At 37.8% G+C, this 22,537-nt stretch overlaps 1 protein-coding gene across 2 annotated transcripts in view; it reads left to right on the forward strand.

The window, feature by feature from the left end:
* GADL1 (glutamate decarboxylase like 1) overlaps nucleotides 1-4,848 on the forward strand; it is a 163,073-nt gene extending 158,225 nt beyond the window's left edge. The window contains exon 15 of one of the 2 annotated variants that reach the window (XM_075271331.1): nucleotides 4,265-4,844. In XM_075271331.1, the coding sequence (XP_075127432.1) occupies nucleotides 4,265-4,438 (174 nt within the window). In that variant the 3' untranslated portion in view covers nucleotides 4,439-4,844. Of the gene's footprint in view, nucleotides 1-4,264 lie in introns of both variants that reach the window. The other variant, XM_075271332.1, reaches the window with a different exon arrangement.
* Nucleotides 4,849-22,537: the final 17,689 nt, after the last annotated feature.

Consider the following 22,537-nt stretch of genomic DNA (forward strand, 5'->3'; position numbering starts at 1 on the left):
AGGGGGCTCATGTCAAATATTCGCCTTGGGGCCCAGATCTTCCTAGTTACACCACTGCTATAAGGTGTAACTACCAGTATTGCAGGCATAAAGTAAGTGGGTCCGTTTTTAACATAAAGTGTAGCCCTGTGCATAACCTCCTTGGCTTTCTGCATTATTCATGTACTGTTACAATACAGTATTATCCAATTATCTTGACTTATAACGGACTTATTTCATTGTGTACTTTATTACATTACTGTAACATCACTGCTGGTCCTTGCTCTGTAACATTACTGAACAGATGATTCTTGTACTGTGACATCATTATGCACATTATTTTACTATTGTGACATCACTGGGGCAAATGAATATTGGTTTATAAAACTTATTTAAAAAAAGTTTTAGACATCAATGTGCACTTTATTTTATTATTGTGACATTACTGTGTACATTATCCCTGAACTGTGACATCTCTTTGTGCATTACCCCAGTACTGTGACATCTCTTTGTCTATTATCCCCGTACTGTGACATTACTGTGTGCATTAACCCTGTACTGTGACATCACTATGTCCATTATCCCTGTACTGTGACATTACTGTGTACATTATTCCTGTACTTTGACATCACTTTGTCTATTACCCCTGTACTGTGACATCACTCTGTCCATTATCCCTGTACTGTGACATCACTCTGTCCATTATCCCTGTACTGTGACATCACTCTGTCCATTATCCCTGTACTGTGACATCACTTTGTGCATTACCCCGGTACTGTGACATCACTTTGTCCATTATCCCTGTACTGTGACATCACTGTTGTGCACGTTTTCCTTGTGTTGTGATATCACTGCTCATATTATCTCTTTACATTACTGTGTACAAACTTTACATATTCTTAACCTACTGCTGAAGATGGCCGTGCTGGAATGGGGTCTCATTCCAAGTTCTGCTATGAGGTCTGTGGTTTCTTTTAACCCCTGATAAGTAGGGCTGTCCCAGCAGTAGATCGTAGACTTAAGCTTCCATGGTAGGTACAGTGGTATTTCAAAGAAAATAATTCTGTAATTCAAGAAAAAAGCTGTTTTTTGCCTGAAATACTTCTTTAAAGAGTGTGATTTGTCAACAGATATTTTTAAACATCTTGCTGTTTATGGAAATTCCAAAATTTGACTCATTGTAGCTACTGTGTCTTCTAAGAACTCGCCCACCACCTCCATAGTTCTCCTTTCCACTAGCCTTGCGGCTGCCTGTTGTGCACTGGTATTGTTACAAATGACAAGTTGTCAAGGCTGTGGGACAATAGTTATAAAGCCATCATCAGTATTTATGGGAACATTTTCTTCCATCTATGGAACAGCAAAATATAATTTGTCCTCAAAAGTATCATCTCTATCTTTAACAACATGTGAGGACATAACCTACAGGAACGCAAAAGTTTGATAAAAGGAGAAATAATGGGATACAGAGTTTAAGGTCACACATTACCATGTCTTTTCTGCCCATTTATTGTCTGCCTACTAGAGTAAAAGTTATTTAATTTTAGCTACAAATATCATTTCATATTAAAGGGATTTTTTTGGGGAGTTAAATATTAATCGATCCTTAGATAGACAACCAAACCCTGCCGCCATTATGTATTGGAGTTTATAGGCGGCCAATAGGTGAATGGATTTCCATGAGTTCCTTTGAAAGGAAAGTCTTTTGGATGCTGTAGTTTTTGGAAGCACATTTATTATATCAGTTTAGTAACCTACTGTGTGTGTGTGTATATATATATATATATATATATATATATATATATATATATATATATATATATATATATATATATATATATATAATGTATTTTCTTATACTTTTAAAGTTTTACTGACTCTAGATTGACTGTAGGTTGCTTTGTACGTTAGTTTTGTTCCTTCAGAGACTAGCGGGTATGACACGCTTTCTGTCGCTCCCTTATGCTTTGTAGAAAATAAAACAATATACAAGCAGCATTCATTGTAATAATATAAAACTTGCTTTAGATCTGCTCACTATTAATTTAATGATAGAAAGAAGCATAGTCTGCCAACTTTAATTGGGAAAATCTTTAGACTATTGACCATGCTGAGCTATAAACCTGCATTCGGTCAATACCTCATAAAATACAAGTTATGCAAGCCTTGACTTCTACACAATGCTTCACCTTAATGAGTCATTTAGGAAATAGTGCAGAAATGTAAGTAGAAGTCAGAGCATTAGTCACCTAGGTGTCATTCCTTAGATACTGCTACAAGAGTGCAGATTGGAGAATATTGCTTTAGTATTTGCTCTTTTTGGTAATCACATGAACCATTACAAATAAGAATTATGACTTCAAAGGGGTCATCATCACATAATAATTATAATAATCATCATAATTATAATTATCGTTATAATAGGGGAAGGTTGTAAGTATTGGGACTGTTCATACTAATGTGTTTTCTCTCTGCTGTTTTACTGTATGTTGTACAGGAAACAGAAAAAATATTGCTGTAAATAATGTAATTGAATTCAATGTTCTGATCACAAAAGTCAGTCCTTGAGCTGGGCCCCACATGGCAAAAGCAGAAACACCACGCAAAAACCATGGTGTTTTACAGTCACTGCAAAAATAATGGGTTTGTAGTGAATCTCATCCACACACTGCAGAAAAACATGCACAGCAAAAATGCAGTGATATCCAAAACCATCGCAGAGACAACCTCTGCGGACTTTCTGTCAAAAGCACTGCGAGAAAAACCGTGACATAAACTCACGTGGGACCTTAGCCTTAGACTGTTTTTGTCCCGGGGTCTTCTCAGTATTCTGCTAATTGCCTTTAACTAGGAGCCATTCAGATCTTTAAGACAAGGGTGCATGTTAAAGAGGACATTTCATGTCCATGGGCACACACGATTTTATACACCGCTAGAAAGTTGAAAGTGCGCTGAACTCAGCTCACTGTTGACTTTCCCTTTATGTGCCCTGGGTAAATGCACCGATATCTCTAGCCCCGGGGCACATAATGGGAAAGCCAACAGTGAGCTGAATTCAGCACACTGTCAACTTTCTAGCGGTGTATAAAATCGTGTGTGCCCATGGACATGAAAGAACCTCTTTAACATGGCAGCAGGCAGCAGGCAGCAAGGCACTATGAGATGACTGGTGATTAGGGTCTCAAGGTGGCCAACTTCTGCGACTAGTTCTCAGTAACCCAATACTTCTATATCCTAATACATTTGGTAGCTTGTTAAAAAATCTACCTAGCTTATTATCTGGCTGGTTGAGGTTCTGTACCGTGTCTATCTGTACATAGTGCAGTTCATATACTGTGGCATGAACTGCTGATGCAAGGTATAATACATCATAGTTTTCTCCACTTCCCAACATTCAAAATAGTTTTTACAGTTTTGGTATTTGTTCCTTAAAATCTGTCTGCAGTGTATACATTCTATGGGCGTCATGGAGGCTCAGGGACCAGCACTGTTGTCTTGTTGCACTAGACTCTTAGATTTAAATCCGATCAAGGGCAATATCACATTTTTCTCTCTATTTACACATCCAAATTTACTTTTACAGTTTTTGTATTTGTTTCTTAAAACATGTCTTCAGGGTATGTATTTTTTGGCAGCATGGAGGATCAGTGGTTAGACTAGTCCGCCTAGTAGAAAAAGGGCTAAACTGCATGTGTGACAAACAGGCTTCTATATTGAACTAGTGGTTTAGGAAATTATGTTGAGGAACAACTGACCCTTAGTGAGTGTTGGGGATGAGCACCTGTATAGCTGCCATTGACTCCACAACACTCCCTGGTCTTCGAGTCCTTGTTTGAGGAACAAATGTTTGGCATTGTCATTATTCATATTTAGGCAACTTACAATATACCTCTAGATATCACAAATGTATGACTTATGATCCTTCTGGTTAAGTGAACGTCTGACACTCTTCTGTAAACCGTCACCAAACTATTCCTGAAGGGCCAAGAATGAAATATGGCACCAGGAAGCTCCAGTAGCTATCCTTTGGGCTACCAGTTCATAGTCCGGTTAGGATTTAGTTAAAACCTAAGGTACTCATTAACATTTTTTTAATCTTTCAAGTACAGTATGTCATCAAAGCACTACAGTACACTATGATCCAACAAGAAACCAATAGAAATCCAAGGTCGGCCATGGATTAGAATGGGAAACGTTTGAAAGTGAATTATATTGAATACTATTAAAAAGTGGAATTTTACTTTAAGTAGCCATTTTAACTTGATTGTCTATGTCTAATTTTCAGGTCGCCCCCACAATTAAAGAGAGGATGATGAAAAAAGGAAGCATGATGATAGGATATCAACCTCACCGTGATAAAGTCAATTTCTTCCGCCACATTATCATCAGCCCTCAAGTCAGCCGCGAGGACATGGACTTTGTATTGGACGAGATTGAACGTCTTGGCAGAGACTTGTAGCTGTGGCCTAGCAGCACCATGTGCTGCTCTTGCTTGCGTCATTTCAAATTGAACAAATATAGCATATCTAGTCAAGACTACTATCCTGTCATATATCAATGTATTTTCTCATTCATTTTCATATTAATTATGCAAAATTGTTAAAGCAACACACAAATCAATACTGTGAAAATACTATATTGAATGAAATAAGGGATTTTTTGCTTTAAGAAAAATACTATAACTTGTGACCTAGTTCTAGCTTTTTAGACGGTTCACAGTCTGTGTATGACTAATAACATGCATGTGATGTTAATATATTCACTCCTCACATAAGCAGTGAGGCATATGAGACATTGTCGCTATTGCTGCTAATAGAGAGCACACGTTTGCGTCTCTTTAGAAATGTAACCTCTATATAATATAAAAGCTTGGAAATAATAATATTACATTATTATAGAAGTTTCTCTACAAAATATCAATTTATTAATTAATTTATAAAGTGAATTATAATGAAAAATATGTAATTATATAGATAAATAGAAAACTACTGTTGGAGTTCAAGTACATCCAATATTTTTTTAATTTTAGCAGCACATTTAATATCCTAATATTATATATAAGGCTATTGGAGCACTATTTAATTCATTGAGGTTTCGTAATCCGGTGTCCCCTATCAGACTATTAAAGTGTAAGTAAACTGTTTTCATAAATCGATATGGCAGGATAAGGCCTGGTTCACATCTGCGCTTGGTAGTCCGTTTGGGGAGTCTGCTTGGGGCCCCACGAATGGAATACTGAACGCATTAAAAAGTGGTGAGCAATGAAAGCACACGGACCCCTAGACTATAAAGGGGTCCGTGTGTTTTCCGCACGGAGTCCGCACGAATCATGCAGAGAGAAAAGTAGTTATTGAAGTACTTTTCTCTCCACATGACTCATGGACACCACACAGAAAACACAAGCAGACTCCCTGAACGGAATACCGAACGCAGATGTGAAAAAGGCCTAAGAGAACAATCTTTGCAATATAATTCACTAAAGAAAGATGCTTCTACCTTTACGTATTACTCCTGTCTTTACTTCTCATCTGAGTGAATTTGTACTCCATACACAAGCAGATCAATTTACAATAAAGTCTATGGAGAGGGGAAGGGAGGAGGAAAAGGAGAGAGACAGAAATATGAGTCTGCCTATAGTACTAAATTAGTTATTTCTGTCACAAAAAGGCTGGAGAGAAATCTCTGATAACTCAGCAGTGTTGTGAAAGTGAACTGTCTCTCTACAGTGCAAATGTCTCTCTGCTTTGAGGATCTCCTCCCTCCCCACTCTATAGACTTATATAAATAAGTGAAAAAGGTCATTTTTCATTAATAAAATATATTACAATGTTTGTTACTTTCATCTACACTATGGATTTATGGGAACTTAAGTTTAGTTACACTTTAAATGTGAAACTTCTGGTGGTCCAGGGTCGCCAGTGACAGTAAACTTTTTGATCAACATTTTTTCAATTACAGTAAGCAATTAGAATTTTCTGTATCCTGAAGAAAATGGATCTTTAAAGGCTTATATATTGTATTAAGACGTTAAATCTATTGCTGTTAACTGTGCAATCAATGAAAGATAGACTTTATAGAGAAAGCCTACATAACAACCAAGTCTGGGCAGAGATCAGGACTCACTGTGTTTGGGAGGCCCATGGGGACTGACATAAACATGTTCTATGGTCGTCCAACAAAAGAGAAGGTTAAACAAGAGGCCACTGTGACCTTATTCATGGAAGGATGGACAGTGACATGAAGATGTTACATACCATGTGAAGCTGCCCATTGAATCTCCACCACCAACATCTTCAATCCAGGAGTTTCTTTGATCCAGGTTAGAAAACAGTGGGCACTCTTACTTCTTTTCTGGTACTACAGTGATTGAATGAAAAGTGAATGTGAGAGACACATCAACATCTCTAGAAAGATATCTAAGAGAAGTCTATGTGACATCTGTGGCTGGCATTGCCATGGAGTAACCTCAATTTATACTGGCCTTTGCATATGTATCATTTAGAATATATAATGTTCTATAATGAATGATACTAATAGGAAGAGGAAGAGACTTCCTTTTACGAGCAATATATTTAAAGGTCTATTTTGGTCATAAGTAACTTGGGACCACAAAGTTCATAAGAATTGGGGTATTTTGGAGGGCATACATTTTTGACCACTGCCTGTGTTGAAATTGGGGTACAAAACACCCCAGTTTCTATGATCTTTTGGGTTCCCAGCAGTCTGTCCACATGATAGAAGGTAACATGTTGTGGCTGAAATACTCTTTTAAGTTGAAATGAGCTTTAACTGTATAAAATAACTCCGTTTTGTTAAAAGGATAGACAGTGTAAAAGATTTAATAGTATTTCTTTGTCAGTTTATAATGGATTAAAGATCAAAGAGTGTCTAGTAAGTGACTGCCAATCTTTCACTGGCACCTTTTTTCAGATGCTGTGATGGATACAGAACTAACAGTAATGTGCAGAAATGTTAACCATCTTAAGGATCATGGTTTTTGAGCACCATCCTCTTAAAGAGATATGGCACAAGTCTGGGATGTGAATAGAAATGTCTCATTATATATCAGGTATATGGCACATACGAGATCTTGTATGTCAGCTGCATACATTTCCAACACTTTTGTGTACGAGAAGTTACTGTGAGTTGAATATTTTGTGCTCACTAAGACTGTGTTGTTTTTTGTAGTATCAACATAAAAATGTATCTGTCACATGATAAAACATATTTAAAGATGACATTACACCATTTTACACCTCCAACACGTTTGTATACAGAAGTCTAATTTTACTTACAAGTGCTTTGTGATTTTTCTTGGAGCTACCATCAAAGCTCTGCTATTAAAGTTAAAGAGGTTATCCAAAAATAAAAAAAATTAAATAAATCATTAATTTTAAAAGGGTTAACCATTTTTACAAAATGAATGGCTTAACTTTAAGACAGGCCATGAGTTTGAGACCAGAGGAGGGTGTAACTGTTGGGACCCGGCATCGGCTGTTTCCTGGAATTTTTGTGCAGGGTACCTCTTAGTCACCATATCTGAAGTAGCAGAGTTTATGGCAAAGTCTATGAGACACCCCTGCAGTATGGATAACTGCCTCTATTAAAAATACAATAAAGGAACTGCAAGCGTTAAGGAACAATTGATTTGCAGGGGACCTGACAGATCCCCCCTCCATCTAAAATTGATGGTCTGTCCTAAATAAAGGCCAGCAATTTTGCAAATTTAACAACAGGAAATGTTCTCTAATGCTAGGATCACACTAGCATTCAGCTTTTCGTTCTTTTGTTCCACTTGCGGACCTGAAAAAATGGAAAGCTAACCCACTTAAAAAGCGGTTACCTGCAGATATATACTATAATGGGATCTGTTGGGTTTCCGTATGAAAAATGTGGAGAGAAAAGTCCTGCTTGCAGAACTTTTTGCTCAGCATTTTTTAAGCAGGTACAGGAATGGAAACCTCACTGGAGTTCAAGCACTGGTGTGAACCCAGCCTTAAAAAAAGATAAAAAATTTAAAAGGAGTCATTCAGTTTCAGCAAATAAATGTTATTGTATGGTATAATGGAAAGTTATATAATTTTCCAATAATTTCCTGTAATATTTCTTTACAGTTTTCTTGATCTTTGTTTACTGTCATTCTTTGTTTACTTCCACTAGGTAAAATCAGTCTATGGTCATGTGATGGACATAGAAGTGCATAGCTCATTACAAGACTTATGTCTGAATGACTGTAACAAGTTGTGCCCCTGGGTGTCCATCACATAACCATAGACTGATGTGTATCCACTGGAACTAAATAAAGAATGACAGCAAGCAGTGATCCAGCAATCCATGAGAAATTGATACAGAAATTATATTTTAAAATTGTATAACATTACTTTATGCAAGCAATAAGATTACTTGCTGACATTAGACAACCCCTTTAACTCATCTTGACATATCCTTTGCTGCTACAGCACTACTGATCCTAACTGTTCTGCCAACTGTTCTGGTCTCATCAGTAATCCCTATATATATGGCATGAGACTGCTAGGATAGTGACTGGTTACCCTTCACTTATTCAGGAAAATAATTAAAGATTCATAGGGATATCTGGAGTGGTGGCGCTGGGGTAACATTGAATTTACCAAGTGAATTAGGCAAGGATCACACTTGCGCCAGCTCTCCGACTGGGTGTTCCATTCCCCATTCCGCTTTAAAAGTTCTGCAAGCAACACTCTTGTCTTGCCTTTTTGGGTGGAAACCCAGTGGAGATCACTGTAGTTTATGGTGTCTGGAGGTTTACGAGTAACTGCTTTTTTTAAGCGGATTAGATTTCCGTTCAGGGGGTCCCCAAGTGGATCTTCTGAATGGAAACTCAAATGCGGGTGTGGACCTAGCGTTATGCCTATTGTATTCTACAGCATTCACTGGTTTTAAAACCTGGATAATCCCCTTTAATATACAAGTCTGAGCTTCATATACTTTACATATAGAATTAAGCTTACACTCAGATTTATTCATACACATCCAGAAGAGAAACATCACAATGATATGGCTTTATTCACAGGTCGGTGTTTTGGTCAGTGTTTGTAAAGTTTAAACTAGGATGGAGACAAGATATAATGATATAGTGAAAAATATGTGTTTTATGTTTTCAACCAACCCCTGGTTTTGGCATATGACCACTTATTTAAAAATAGAACCAATACTCATATTAATAAGGCCTTACTTGTAAAACAAGACACTACAGACTTATTTTCTAGGAAATACTATCATCCACTAAACAAATATCCAAAGAGCTCCTTCATTCATTGAAACTTACCCAAGGCAATAATGGAGCTCAGCTACGCTGCTAGGGCGATGTCTGGTGACTAACAGGAAGGGTTAATCTCCATTGTAACTCAGGTTCAGTACAAGTAATGTAATATATACACTCACCGGCCACTTTATTAGGTACACCTGTCCAACTGCTCGTTAACACTTAATTTGTAATCAGCCAATCACATTGCGGCAACTCAGTGCATTTAGGCATGTAGACATGGTCAAGACAATCTCCTGCAGTTCAAACCGAGCATCAGTATGGGGAAGAAAGGTGATTTGAGTGCCTTTGAACGTGGCATGGTTGTTGGTGCCAGAAGGGCTGGTCTGAGTATTTCAGAAACTGCTGATCTACTGGGATTTTCACGCACAACCATCTCTAGGGTTTACAGAGAATGGTCCGAAAAAGAAAAAACATCCAGTGAGCGGCAGTTCTGTGGGCGGAAATGCGTTGTTGATGCCAGAGGTCAGAGGAGAATGGCCAGACTGGTTCGAGCTGATAGAAAGGCAACAGTGACTCAAATAGCCACCCGTTACAACCAAGGTAGCCAGAAGAGCATCTCTGAACGCACAGTACGTCGAACTTTGAGGGATATGGGCTACAGCAGCAGAAGACCACACCGGGTGCCACTCCTTTCAGCTAAGAACAGGAAACTGAGGCTACAATTTGCACAAGCTCATCGAAATTGGACAATTGAAGATTGGAAAAACGTTGCCTGGTCTGATGAGTCTCAATTTCTGATGCGACATTCGGATGGTAGGGTCAGAATTTGGCGTCAACAACATGAAAGCATGGATCCATCCTGCCTTGTATCAACGGTTCAGGCTGGTGGTGGTGGTGTCATGGTGTGGGGAATATTTTCTCGGCACTCTTTGGGCCCCTTGGTACCAATTGATCATCGTTGCAAAGCCTACCTGAGTATTGTTGCTGACCATGTCCATCCCTTTATGACCACAATGTACCCAACATCTGATGGCTACTTTCAGCAGGATAATGCGCCATGTCATAAAGCTGGAATCATCTCAGACTGGTTTCTTGAACATGACAATGAGTTCACTGTACTCCAATGGCCTCCACAGTCACCAGATCTCAATCCAATAGAGCATCTTTGGGATGTGGTGGAACGGGAGATTCGCATCATGGATGTGCAGCCGACAAATCTGCGGCAACTGTGTGATGCCATCATGTCAATATGGACCAAAATCTCTGAGGAATGCTTCCAGCACCTTGTTGAATCTATGCCACGAAGAATTGAGGCAGTTCTGAAGGCAAAAGGGGGTCCAACCCGTTACTAGCATGGTGTACCTAATAAAGTGGCCGGTGAGTGTGTATATATATATATATATATATATATATATATATATATATATATATATATATATATATATATATATATATATAAAAGTTATCCAAATGTAAATGTATTATTTTACCATTCTGTGCCCATCCGCCTTATAGAAAAGATGGTGTTTGTGCTGTTTAGAAGGCATCGGCGCATTCTACCAGGATCATCCTCCATATTGCTCAATGAGTAGTTGAAAGTCATGAAGACGTTGCATCGCAATGTCTATTGCCGCATTTACAGTATGGAAGGAGTGTCAGGGCTGGATGTTTTTACACAATTGAATAAATTAAAGTAATATCATAGTTTATGCAGATTTAAGGTATATATGACAAGCCAAACCACAACTCATGGCTTGGGACACAACAGGTTCTGTGTGTCACAACATCCTGAATGAAAAAGTAGCACTTTGTCCATAACAATCAATTGTATTCTTGTTTCTATAGACAAAGGCCATTTGTTAAGACCCTGTTTCTGTTTTAATTGTCAACTGATTGTAAGATGTGCAATATGCATTTGTTGCCTTTTTGTGTTCCCGTTACAATGTTGATAATAATCAGTTTATTGTGCTAGTATGTTGGGTGAGAGTATTCGTAGGACATACTATGTGTTTCACATAAATATTTTATCACCTTTAGTCTGCCTTTGTTAAGAGAATCAATATCAGCTGATACGTTGACAACTAAAAGTGCAATAAAGTCATCTGTACAGCATAGAAAGAATCCTGAGCATCTTTTACAAAGTATTATTTATTCCTAATAACATTGCCATATTATTTTTTATATCAGAAAAGAATACAAAGAATGCATTAAAGTGGTTGTCTTATGAAGGCGACCTCTGTCTATATGCTGTTTTAGGCAGAGACGTCACTACAGGGAATGCAGAGGTGGCAATCACTATGTTCGGAACTTTAAGGCACCCAATGGCTTTTCGACAACCTAAGAATACACCAGTATTATTCATAGTACATAGTAATTGGGGGCCCATAACAAATTTTTGCACTGGAGAACAGAGGCTTTAAGATACACTTCTGCTTTTAGTGCATTCGTAATTTTTAGAAGGGATTCTTTACTTAGAAAAGGATTTTTTTTTAGAAAGCCCTTCTGTATGATTGTCTCCCACTTTGACAGGGCCAACCATACTTTACACTTTTTATTTGAGTGCATCCCCCACCCCACCTAATTTATCCCATAGTGGTTGGAAGGTCACAGACTCTCACGGTAATACCTGTTGATCACAGAGGGCTAGAGAAGCCAGACCAATCACCTTATTGCCATTTTCCCAGCAGTGGTCTTTTAAGATTCCAAAAGAGATATAATTTAATATGTCAACTAAATAAGGACAATATATTATTTCCTCCATTAAAATGATTGACATGCTGCCATGTAAAGCTGGGGTCACATTGCATTTAATCGTTGTTTGGGGATTCTGCACCCCCAGTCCTCTTGAAAAATGCAGAGAGACAAGTCCTGTAAACTGGGCAGAAACGGGGTGGATGCATTATAGTCAATGTAATGTGGTGCATGGGTTTCCATAGGTAACCGCTTTTTAAGCGGATTGGGTTTCCATTTTTCTGGTCCACAAGCCAACACGAAGAACAGAAACCTGAACACAGGTGTGTAGCTAGAATAACGCTGCAATATAGTTTGTAGAGCTAGAAAGAGCCATTCAGTTTAGCTATGTGGACCAATCACTGATACTGCTATATCATACAACCAGCATCTGACTCTATGTCACTGCTGAACAGATTAACCTCTTTGATGCCGTTTTCAATTCTGATCATGACTTTTACATTCTACATCCGATTATAAACTATACTTTTCATAAATGAATAGTACAGGTGAATATAAAAAAAACTTTGTAAGACTTAAGAAATATATTTCCTTCTGCATTTATGAAGGTAAGTTACTGTTTACATTTTAGTATATGGAAAGTAGAGAGCGGACGATGTGGCTAGAAAACACACATTCTACACTAAGACCCAGGAAAAAACTTTTAACACTGCTATATTAGAAGACAACAGACTACCAATGCATAGACTTTACAGCCTTCCCATCATCCATACAGTTATGTGTGTAGGCTGATAATTAATACAACCTCTATGTAAAGAAACAGGCTGATATAAGATAATGAGAAGAAGAGCAGCCTCACACGTGGAAAAGGAAACAGATTTCCTTAATGACTTATATTACTAGGTTTTGTGTATTCACATGTGCTATTCATTTTTGAAAAGTTGTCTTATAATTGGAGGCATTCTTAAAGAGGACCTTTGACCATTTTGCCCACAGGCAGTTCTATATACTGCCAGAAAGCTGAGTTCAGCGCACTATCGGCTTTCCCGATCTGTGCCCGGTGTGAAGAGCTTGCGGTCCCGGTACCATAGCTCTTCGATGGTCAGAAGGGCGTTTCTGACAGTTAGCCAGAGACGTCCTTCACAGCACAGCCAATCGCGATGTGCTGTGAGAGCCGGGAGGAACGCCTCCTCCCTCCCTCTGCTCGCAGTACTCGTCCATAGACGAGCATTATCAGGGAGGGAGGGGGGAGTTCCTCCCAGCTCTCACAGCACAGCGTGATTGGCTGTGCTGTGAAGAAGGACGTCTCTGGCTAACTGTCAGAAACGCCCTTCTGACCATAGAAGAGCTACGGTACCGGACCGTAAGCTCTTCACACTGGGTCCAGATCGGGAAAGCCACGAGTCACGAGACAGGGATGTAATATTACCACTATATCTAAATAATCACAACTAACTCATTGGTGCGGCCCTATCTATTTATGCAGTTCAGAGGGATACAAAATTGATAAGGGGCATGGAGGACCTCAGTCATGAGGAGAGATTAAAGGAGTTACATTTGTTTAGTCTTGATAAGAGGCATTTAAGGGAGGGGGGGGGGACATGATAAACCTGTATAAATACTACAAATATGGGGAAAAGCTGTTCCATGTAAAATAACCTCAAAAACAAGGGGGCACTACCTCCTCCTGGAGAAAAAAAAGGTTTAATATTCAGAGGTGACAAAGCTTCTTCACTGTAAGGATTGTGGATCTGTGGAATAGCCTACCCCAGGAGCTGGTCACAGCAGCAATAGCCAACGTCTTCAAAAAAGTTTTGGATGTTTTTTTTGTTTTGTTTTTTGAGAAACATAGCATTGATGCTTCTGGAAATACAAATTATGTCATTACCTTTCCCATTCTCTGCTTGAATTTGATGGACCTATTTCTATTTTCAACTGTTCTATGTAACTAAATAAGAATAGCAATCTCATGTACAAGTCCCCACAACTATTTTAATCAGTTATATATTTTAAATATTAAACTTTTTTCCAAAATAAATAGTAAACAATAAAAAATGTTTTTACATTTTTGAATAAATTTAAAAATAAAAACAATATTCTGCAATCAAAAAGTGCCAAAGTGGATTTTTGGTCATGTATTTCTAAACAAATGGTACTAAAATATACAGCTTACAATGAAAAATAGAGCCCTTACACAGCTCCATCCGGCAAAAAAAAAAGCAATATGCTGAAAGACAAATTTAGTATTTTTTTTAATACAAGAAAGGCTGTTATTTTGTAAAAGTCACAAAAATAATAAATCCTATATAAATATTATGTTGCCATAATGGAAATAAACTACTGAAAAGTTGCAATGTCATTTCTCCATAGAGTGAACATCATAATAACAGAGTCCAAAAAAAGAATGATATAAAGGGAAGTTTCATAAAGTTATACATGGTGCCATCTAAAAATACAATTGGCTACGGTAAAAATAAGTGCTATAGTTATGTTGAGGAAAAAATAACTGAAAAACCAAAAAATATTGCTTACTGTCCAAATTGCATCCCTAAGGGTTTAAAAACCCATGTGCAATAATTTAAGATCCATATCCATATCTTACAATTCTATTGTACTCTAGAAATGCATCTAGGACCTTTTTTAGCTTTTCAATGTGTTTACCATAGTAACTACATTTCTTTCTGTAGTATTACTTCTGCTTCTGTTGGTGTAGAAATTGAGTTTCTTACAGATGTAAAGGATGCCCCCCACTACCATTTCTTGGGTATATATTAATCATTGGAGAGAGCTCTGTATTGACCCTTGATCGGTATTAGGTTCCCACTCAGCCATCTGTTTTCTAAAATAAATACTCCAACGCTAATCTTGGTAACCTTTATAGATACAAAGCGATATGAGGTGTAAGCTGATGGCTGGTCAGGTAATGGAGCAGGTGTACATCTCACCCAGACTACTAAGGTGGGCGAGATGAGAAAACTCCAGAAAGAATGTTTCTCAGCAGATAACTATTGTCTGCTGAGGGTTATTTCAGAGTTTCAGTTACTGGGCTGGATTTTTAGGAATGGCAGGTAGGTTGTTAGTGGGACCTGTCATTCCACCCCCCTCCAGTCCACACTTTGGGGATGCTCTGGCAGCGACTCAGCTGCAGAGAGTCTGCTCATCAAGGGAGGCTTAAGAAGTCAGCTCCAGCAGCAGACTCTGGGCAGAGCTTCGCTGGAGAGGCAAAGAAAGAGGTCATATTTTTGGAGCTGTGTCCTCAATGATTCACCTGGCTTTTTGACTTCTGTTATTCTAGGTGAGGTAAACTATTCTATGTTTAGTTAGAGCCTATCCTGGCAGGGATTTATTTTTGTATTGTTCTCTTTTGTTGCTGCACTATATTTTTGAGTGAAAATAAAACTCTACCTTTGTTTTGGACTAAAGAAACTGGACTTGTGTCTCTATGCCACCCCACCTAGCAACCCCAGACCCTGACAAAGGATACTCATTCCAATTTATGATAAAAAAAAAAAAGAAAAGAAAAAGTGCCACATGTATAGGTAAAGTTTACTTTGTACAAAAAGGAACCGAAACATAACTGAAAACTAGATGACAAGTTGTCTTTAAAACTGTACAAAAATATATTCTGTTTTCTGAAGCAGTGATCGAATTCTTACTTGTTTCATTTAGCTCCAATCAATACTATAACATTTCACAAAGTGATTCTGCTTAAATGAACCCGAAAACAACACAAATCGATGCTGATCCATAATAACAACTGTATGCCATGATGAGTCTTTACCAGAACAACTTGTCAGTGAGCAGAACATTTTACCATTTATTTATACACGTAAGTATAAGCCAAGTTCATACCAAAGTTTCAATTTAAAAAAAATATCCAGTGAATAAAAATGGAGATCGCTGAACCTGGTGCTACATGAGGGTTAGTTGGCTATTTAGAACTGTATGTCTTAAGGAATATTTGACTTTGTACTTAATATTCAAACATATTAAAAAAATCTTCATGAACACATTCCAAGCTTTCAAAGATGGTTGTGCGAATGTGGCTTTACTATCACATGGCTGCATTAAATTCACTATATGTGAATGGGGTCTATGTACTAATGTACCGTCACTCAGGTTAAATGTTTAGGTGCACAGAAAAGTCCTCTTTCAGCCGTGTCAAAAAAGCAAGAAATTTCTGGCATTCAAAGGTTAACTTCCGAGTATGACGAGTTTATTGTGTCTACAATTATAAGCATCCACCAAAACATTTCGGTCACATGGATGTAAGGAGGTAAAGAGTAGAGTGGAAGCCATGTATAATGGAAATGGAGCAATGTGTCCGGACAAGTGAATTGTGGGTTCTGCATCAAAAGTAACTACAAATGTCAAATAAGAAGAAAAACCGGACTAAATATTATTAACGAGTTATAGTTTTATTTGTTTTATATACATGTATATACATGGACACAACGAGTGCTTAAATATTCTTTTATATTTATACATATATTGTTCACATTCCTAGGTCTTACAGTAATATATATATATATATATATATATATATATATATATATATATATATATACAGAAGGAACACCAATTTTAAAAAATCATTTCATACAATATAAATTTCTTTGGTATTAAAAAAATAATCTGTGCACAATATGAAAGAAATGTTTCTATATTTCTAAAAATATAAAAAAAATTGCACAGATAATATTTTTTTTTGCTTTTTATATGTCATTTTATCATTTAAAATCATTTTTTAAAAATATAGACCCCCAATGAACAATTAATATGACCACAATATGACTCCCCCACTCTCAAATACCAATATGTTCTCCTTGGGAATCCTTATCACTATAGTATATATAATACCAACAGTGGACCAAATCATGAATGTCACTATATTCTTTGCCACATGGTGTGACTTGTGGTTGAGAGGAAAAAGTTGACACAAAAAGATGGCATTAAGTTATACAAAGTGGCCTAAGGATGTTCCAAATGCCATGTAGTATGAAGCACTCTTTGGTGAACCTAGTCTAGTTTTAAGCTATCTACATTTAAGACATTATTACTAGATCTGCCCCAATGTTCTAGAATGTTTAGAGAAAGGTTAAATGATCCAATGCCTCTAGAATAAAAAAAATTAACTCTGCAAATTATTTTCAGAAATAATATTCTACGGTTTTGTGTCAACAGCTCCTATGAAGAATTGTTCTTAATTGTTTTCCTATAAAAGCTAACAAGGTTTGTCCTTTATAAATATATTTGGTAAATGCCCAACATGGTAGAATCTTTGTTACTGTACAAGTACAAAAGAGATTGATGTCAGTTTTCTATAACAGTCTGTAACAATGCCTATAATGTTTGCGGTATTTACTGTAAGTGGCAAGCCATGAAACAGTCCTATGGAAGGATATTCATTTTTGGAAGGAAAAAATATACCATAATAATTCCTGAAAAATACCACCATACAGTGATAAAAGCAATACCACACAGTGCTCTCATAATACTGCCAAACTGTGCCGTAACAAAAATGTAAGTGCTGTAAAGCACTAAAATAGAATTCTATACACTGAGAAAATAACAGAACAGTCAGTCCCCACCAAAAGGAAAGTTAAAAATTAACCACCAGGGAGAAAGTGTAAGGTAGATCACATGTGATGTTGGAGGTCATCTTACTGGGAAGAGACCAACAGTAATATCTTCCTTTGCCTGTGCTATAACCAAGCATCCAGCAAGTATACACATTGATTGGAAAATGAGCTATATGTGTAATAAAATGAACTGAATTTGCAATAGATTGTCAATCACAATTTTTTATCAAAATTTGCAAGGCTCAGATCCGTCCATAATAGTCTCCTCTGCCATTCTATACCAAAAAAAAAAAAAATCACATTTTTTGATTTAGCTATGGACAATGAAGTATGACTTCCATTCCATCATAGCATTTCTCTTATATTATAGATTCAATTACATCATTCTTATTACACCATCCTTATAGAAACATCTAGATCTATGCCTTACCTCCACCAACTCTTCTATAGGTGCTGCTCCACTGATTCCAGAGTAGATGGAATTTTTTACGTAGTCCGGCCTGAGCTCAAGCAAACAGTTCTGATAATGTCATCACAATTATTTTGTCTATTGTCAAGTGGGTGGTCCCAGGACTGCCTACCTGACTGCAGGGTGTGCAGATGGAATAGTGATTGGGATGTAGAAAAAATTCCAAATGTGCCAAAATCAGTGGGACGGCAACTATTGAAGGATATAAAGCGTTGGAGTTGGTGATGGTGATGAGAGATCCTCTGTAACAGGCTGTTTAATATTGCTTTCCTTTATACATAAAGCCCTTAATATCAAAGTTGTTTTATCTGACTTTATTAACTACCAATCAACAAAAAAAACCCACATTTTTACAACATCGTGTAACATCATATTGCATTACTTATATTTTGTTAGTTTGTGTTTAACTCATGAAATAATTTTTATTATTATATTAATTTTTATACTACATATAAAACACATTTTTTTTAATACTTAAAGGGTATAAATCTGAGTATTATTGTATACATTAGAGTACAAACACTTCATTTAATTTATTTCTATTATTTTAGGTAATAGCTTTTGCAAATGTCAAGAGTTTTTCATGAGTTATATTTAGTGGATATCCCCAATGCTGCATGTATAGAAAACGGCTAATTAAAGGGATAATCCAGCTTCCAAAAATGTTCTGCAAATACATCCACAGCACTGATAAATACTCGCTGTTTCCTTGTGTACCCTTTGCTTGGCTTTATTTTACCTGCTGCTTCTTGTATCACTGTTATTTACATGCAGTGAATCTGTGGACAAACTACATTTCCCATGATTCATCTGCCTGCTCTCACTCTCTCTGTGTACCACCTGCCTTCTCCACTCTCCTGTACAGTGAAATCACAGGTAATAAATCAATTCCACATCTGAGGTCACATGTTCCTGTGATGTTTCATTTGCAAGTTCACTACCTCTCTTTTCCGTGAGATGCAAACACAGAAAGTGAAAGCAGGCAGATGAATCATGGGAAATGTAGTTTGCAAAAAATAAAAAGCCATGCAAAGACTGCACAAGGTAACAGTGAGTATTTAGCACTAATGTGGATCTATTTGCAGATAATTTTGGATGCTGGATAACTCTTTTAACAGCTTGTTCCTTTTATTAGCTTTAATACAGAAATAGACACCCATTCTGCTCCCAATACTTGCATATTACAGGGTGCAGGGCAGGGGAAAGCAGAAGGAATCTGCCCAGTGGACATACTGTATCTCCTAAGCTTTGATTTTTAACACTTGGAGTGCACTTGTGTTTGCCTTATATCTTCTTAGTAGAGCACTCCTTTTTAAAAGAAAAGCTATCACCTCCCCCAAGCATATTAACTGCTACCACCACATTGCGGTGATAAGCATAATGTCTTTAATATGTATGTCACTTTTGTCGATTTGGAGAAAAACACCTTTCAAGTCTCATGCAAATGAGGCATAGGAGCTTTCCAAGTTTCTTCTCAAGTAGGGTGGGTGATATCCTCACTGGGTGGATCAACTCCACTCCCACTACACGGGGGTAGACTATGCAAGCGATGGTAGGGGTACGAGGAACAAGACCAGTGCTCAAGGGAGCGGAAGGCCCATCCTCAGTGCACTGTCTAATTTACATTAGATATAAATAATAAAATTATATAAATTTTTATTAATGTAATGTGATCTGTAATATGGTGGAGGCAGTTGAATGTGCTTGGGGGAGTTCATAGGCTTCCTTTATAAAAAAATTCTGACAAATGTCACCACTGACCCTGTTTTTACCTTTATGCTACCTTAATATAGGTTCCTTTTAATATTCCCATAGGTATTACATATGCATATTCAATTCTTATTCCTCCTAAGACCTGAAAAATCAAGTAAGAATGGCAATAATCCATATTACACATGGGGCCACGAAATTTATATATGGTCCGGTTGTCAACACCTTTATTCTTTTCTAGACTAACACAATTTTGTATCAGGCTAGTTCATCCCTATACACATTGTTGCTGCCAATGCCCTCTGCCTTTTGCTACAAAAGGAAAGAATGAATCAGTTGAATTAAATTTAAGATCAGTGAGGATCAGTGGGTAACAAGTAACAGTAGGGCCGTATAGAGAAATCTGTAATGTCCCTCCACTATGATCACATTACTAATTTCATCTCACTAGGGGCATTTCAGGTCTAAGATCCAAGGCCTTATATGGCCTGAGTTGTTGTAATGTTGACTTGGTTGCCTTTTGTGTCATTAATCTGATCCCTTAAAGGCTAAAGGCCTAAAGTGACCTGTGCCGTATAAGTAAGAACAGTAGGGCAGGGATCCTTAGGAATATTATGGAACATGCAGGTATAAGGCACATATGATGGTCCAATACAGGGATAGTGCAAGATGCTGCAGAGAAGTAATAATTCACAGGATAAAAGTGAGAATATGGGTGCATCATTTTCCTATCTACTTTGAGCCCTTTCACCAAGATTACAAAAATTTACAAGACATCACAAGATATTTAAGACTGCAGTTCCTTTTATCTAACGCTAGATTCCACTCCACTTCAATTGCGCTATCTACAACTGGTCTCTGTAATACTGTAACTGATAGCATTGTACTTAAGATGGCTGTACACCTTTATCAGCACCAGTTACCAGCTATTCCTATCAAACTTCCAATAGCCGCCGACAGACATCTCTATTCTACAGTATTTGCAGTCACTGTAGGATACACATAAGCAAAAAGGTTGGAGGACATAACATGTGAGTATCAAATAAAATAGCTTAATACTGTAGTTTATGTGGTTTATCTGGCAGGATAGTGTCCTACAATATCCTATGAAATGCTCCTTTGTCCGTCTGACAAATGCAATACGGCTTTCACAGACACATATGCTTACTGAACTGTGAAGTATCACTTATGAAAATAAGTACATAGAAATCCAACTGTTAGCAATAGAAAAATGTTCAGATATTACAATAACGTTATAGTAGTTCAAAGCATCATGAAAGTGGAATTAAGATCACTATCCCCTCAATTTTGGATATTCCAATGATTTCCTTGTGCTCACAAGATGTATGTTTAAAGGGAATCTGTTACATTTTACAAGCAGATCTGCAGGAACCATATTGTATATTTTTATACATATCTCCGCTCTTTCTATGCTTAGGAGTCCTGTGGGCAGTCTATAGACTGACACCTATCTCCGTTTGTCCACTAATATAGGAAAGTTATCAGTCACAGAATAAACAGGACCATTCCCTGGGCTGTTACACATAAATAAAGAAGGGACTGATCTTTATAAAATACACATTGATCTCCTCGGCTCCCCCTGCCTTGGACCTTGTTCAACATTTAGGACAACATGTAACATATGACAAAAAATAAAACCATCCAAAGTCTGAGCTACAGTCCCCTTTTTTTTGCATTATAATAATTACCAATACAGGCCATCCTGATACCCCTTTGTAGCTTTTATATACACATGTTTAAGGTAACATAAATGTATTTGGGATAATGATGTGGTTACTAGAGGATTTTTACTTGGAAAAAAAATTAAACCCCCCCAAAAATGATAGAAGTGTTAAGTATTAGAGATGAGCGAACACTAAAATGTTCGAGGTTCGAAATTCGATTCGAACAGCCGCTCACTGTTCGAGTGTTCGAATGGGTTTCGAACCCCATTATAGTCTATGGGGAACATAAACTCGTTAAGGGGGAAACCCAAATTCGTGTCTGGAGGGTCACCAAGTCCACTATGACACCCCAGGAAATGATACCAACACCCTGGAATGACACTGGGACAGCAGGGGAAGCATGTCTGGGGGCATAAAAGTCACTTTATTTCATGGAAATCCCTGTCAGTTTGCGATTTTCGCAAGCTAACTTTTCCCCATAGAAATGCATTGGCCAGTGCTGATTGGCCAGAGTACGGAACTCGACCAATCAGCGCTGGCTCTGCTGGAGGAGGCGGAGTCTAAGATAGCTCCACACCAGTCTCCATTCAGGTCCGACCTTAGACTCCGCCTCCTCCGGCAGAGCCAGCGCTGATTGGCCGAAGGCTGGCCAATGCATTCCTATGCGAATGCAGACTTAGCAGTGCTGAGTCAGTTTTGCTCAACTACACATCTGATGCACACTCGGCACTGCTACATCAGATGTAGCAATCTGATGTAGCAGAGCCGAGGGTGCACTAGAACCCCTGTGCAAACTCAGTTCACGCTAATAGAATGCATTGGCCAGCGCTGATTGGCCAATGCATTCTATTAGCCCGATGAAGTAGAGCTGAATGTGTGTGCTAAGCACACACATTCAGCACTGCTTCATCAAGCCAATACAATGCATTAGCCAGTGCTGATTGGCCAGAGTACGGAATTCGGCCAATCAGCGCTGGCCAATGCATTCTATTAGCCCGATGAAGTAGAGCTGAATGTGTGTGCTAAGCACACACATTCAGCACTGCTTCATCAAGCCAATACAATGCATTAGCCAGTGCTGATTGGCCAGAGTACGGAATTCGGCCAATCAGCGCTGGCTCTGCTGGAGGAGGCGGAGTCTAAGGTCGCTCCACACCAGTCTCCATTCAGGTCC

The sequence above is a fragment of the Leptodactylus fuscus genome, chromosome 4 (genome assembly GCF_031893055.1).
Source record: "Leptodactylus fuscus isolate aLepFus1 chromosome 4, aLepFus1.hap2, whole genome shotgun sequence".
Taxonomy (NCBI): Eukaryota; Metazoa; Chordata; class Amphibia; order Anura; family Leptodactylidae; genus Leptodactylus; species Leptodactylus fuscus.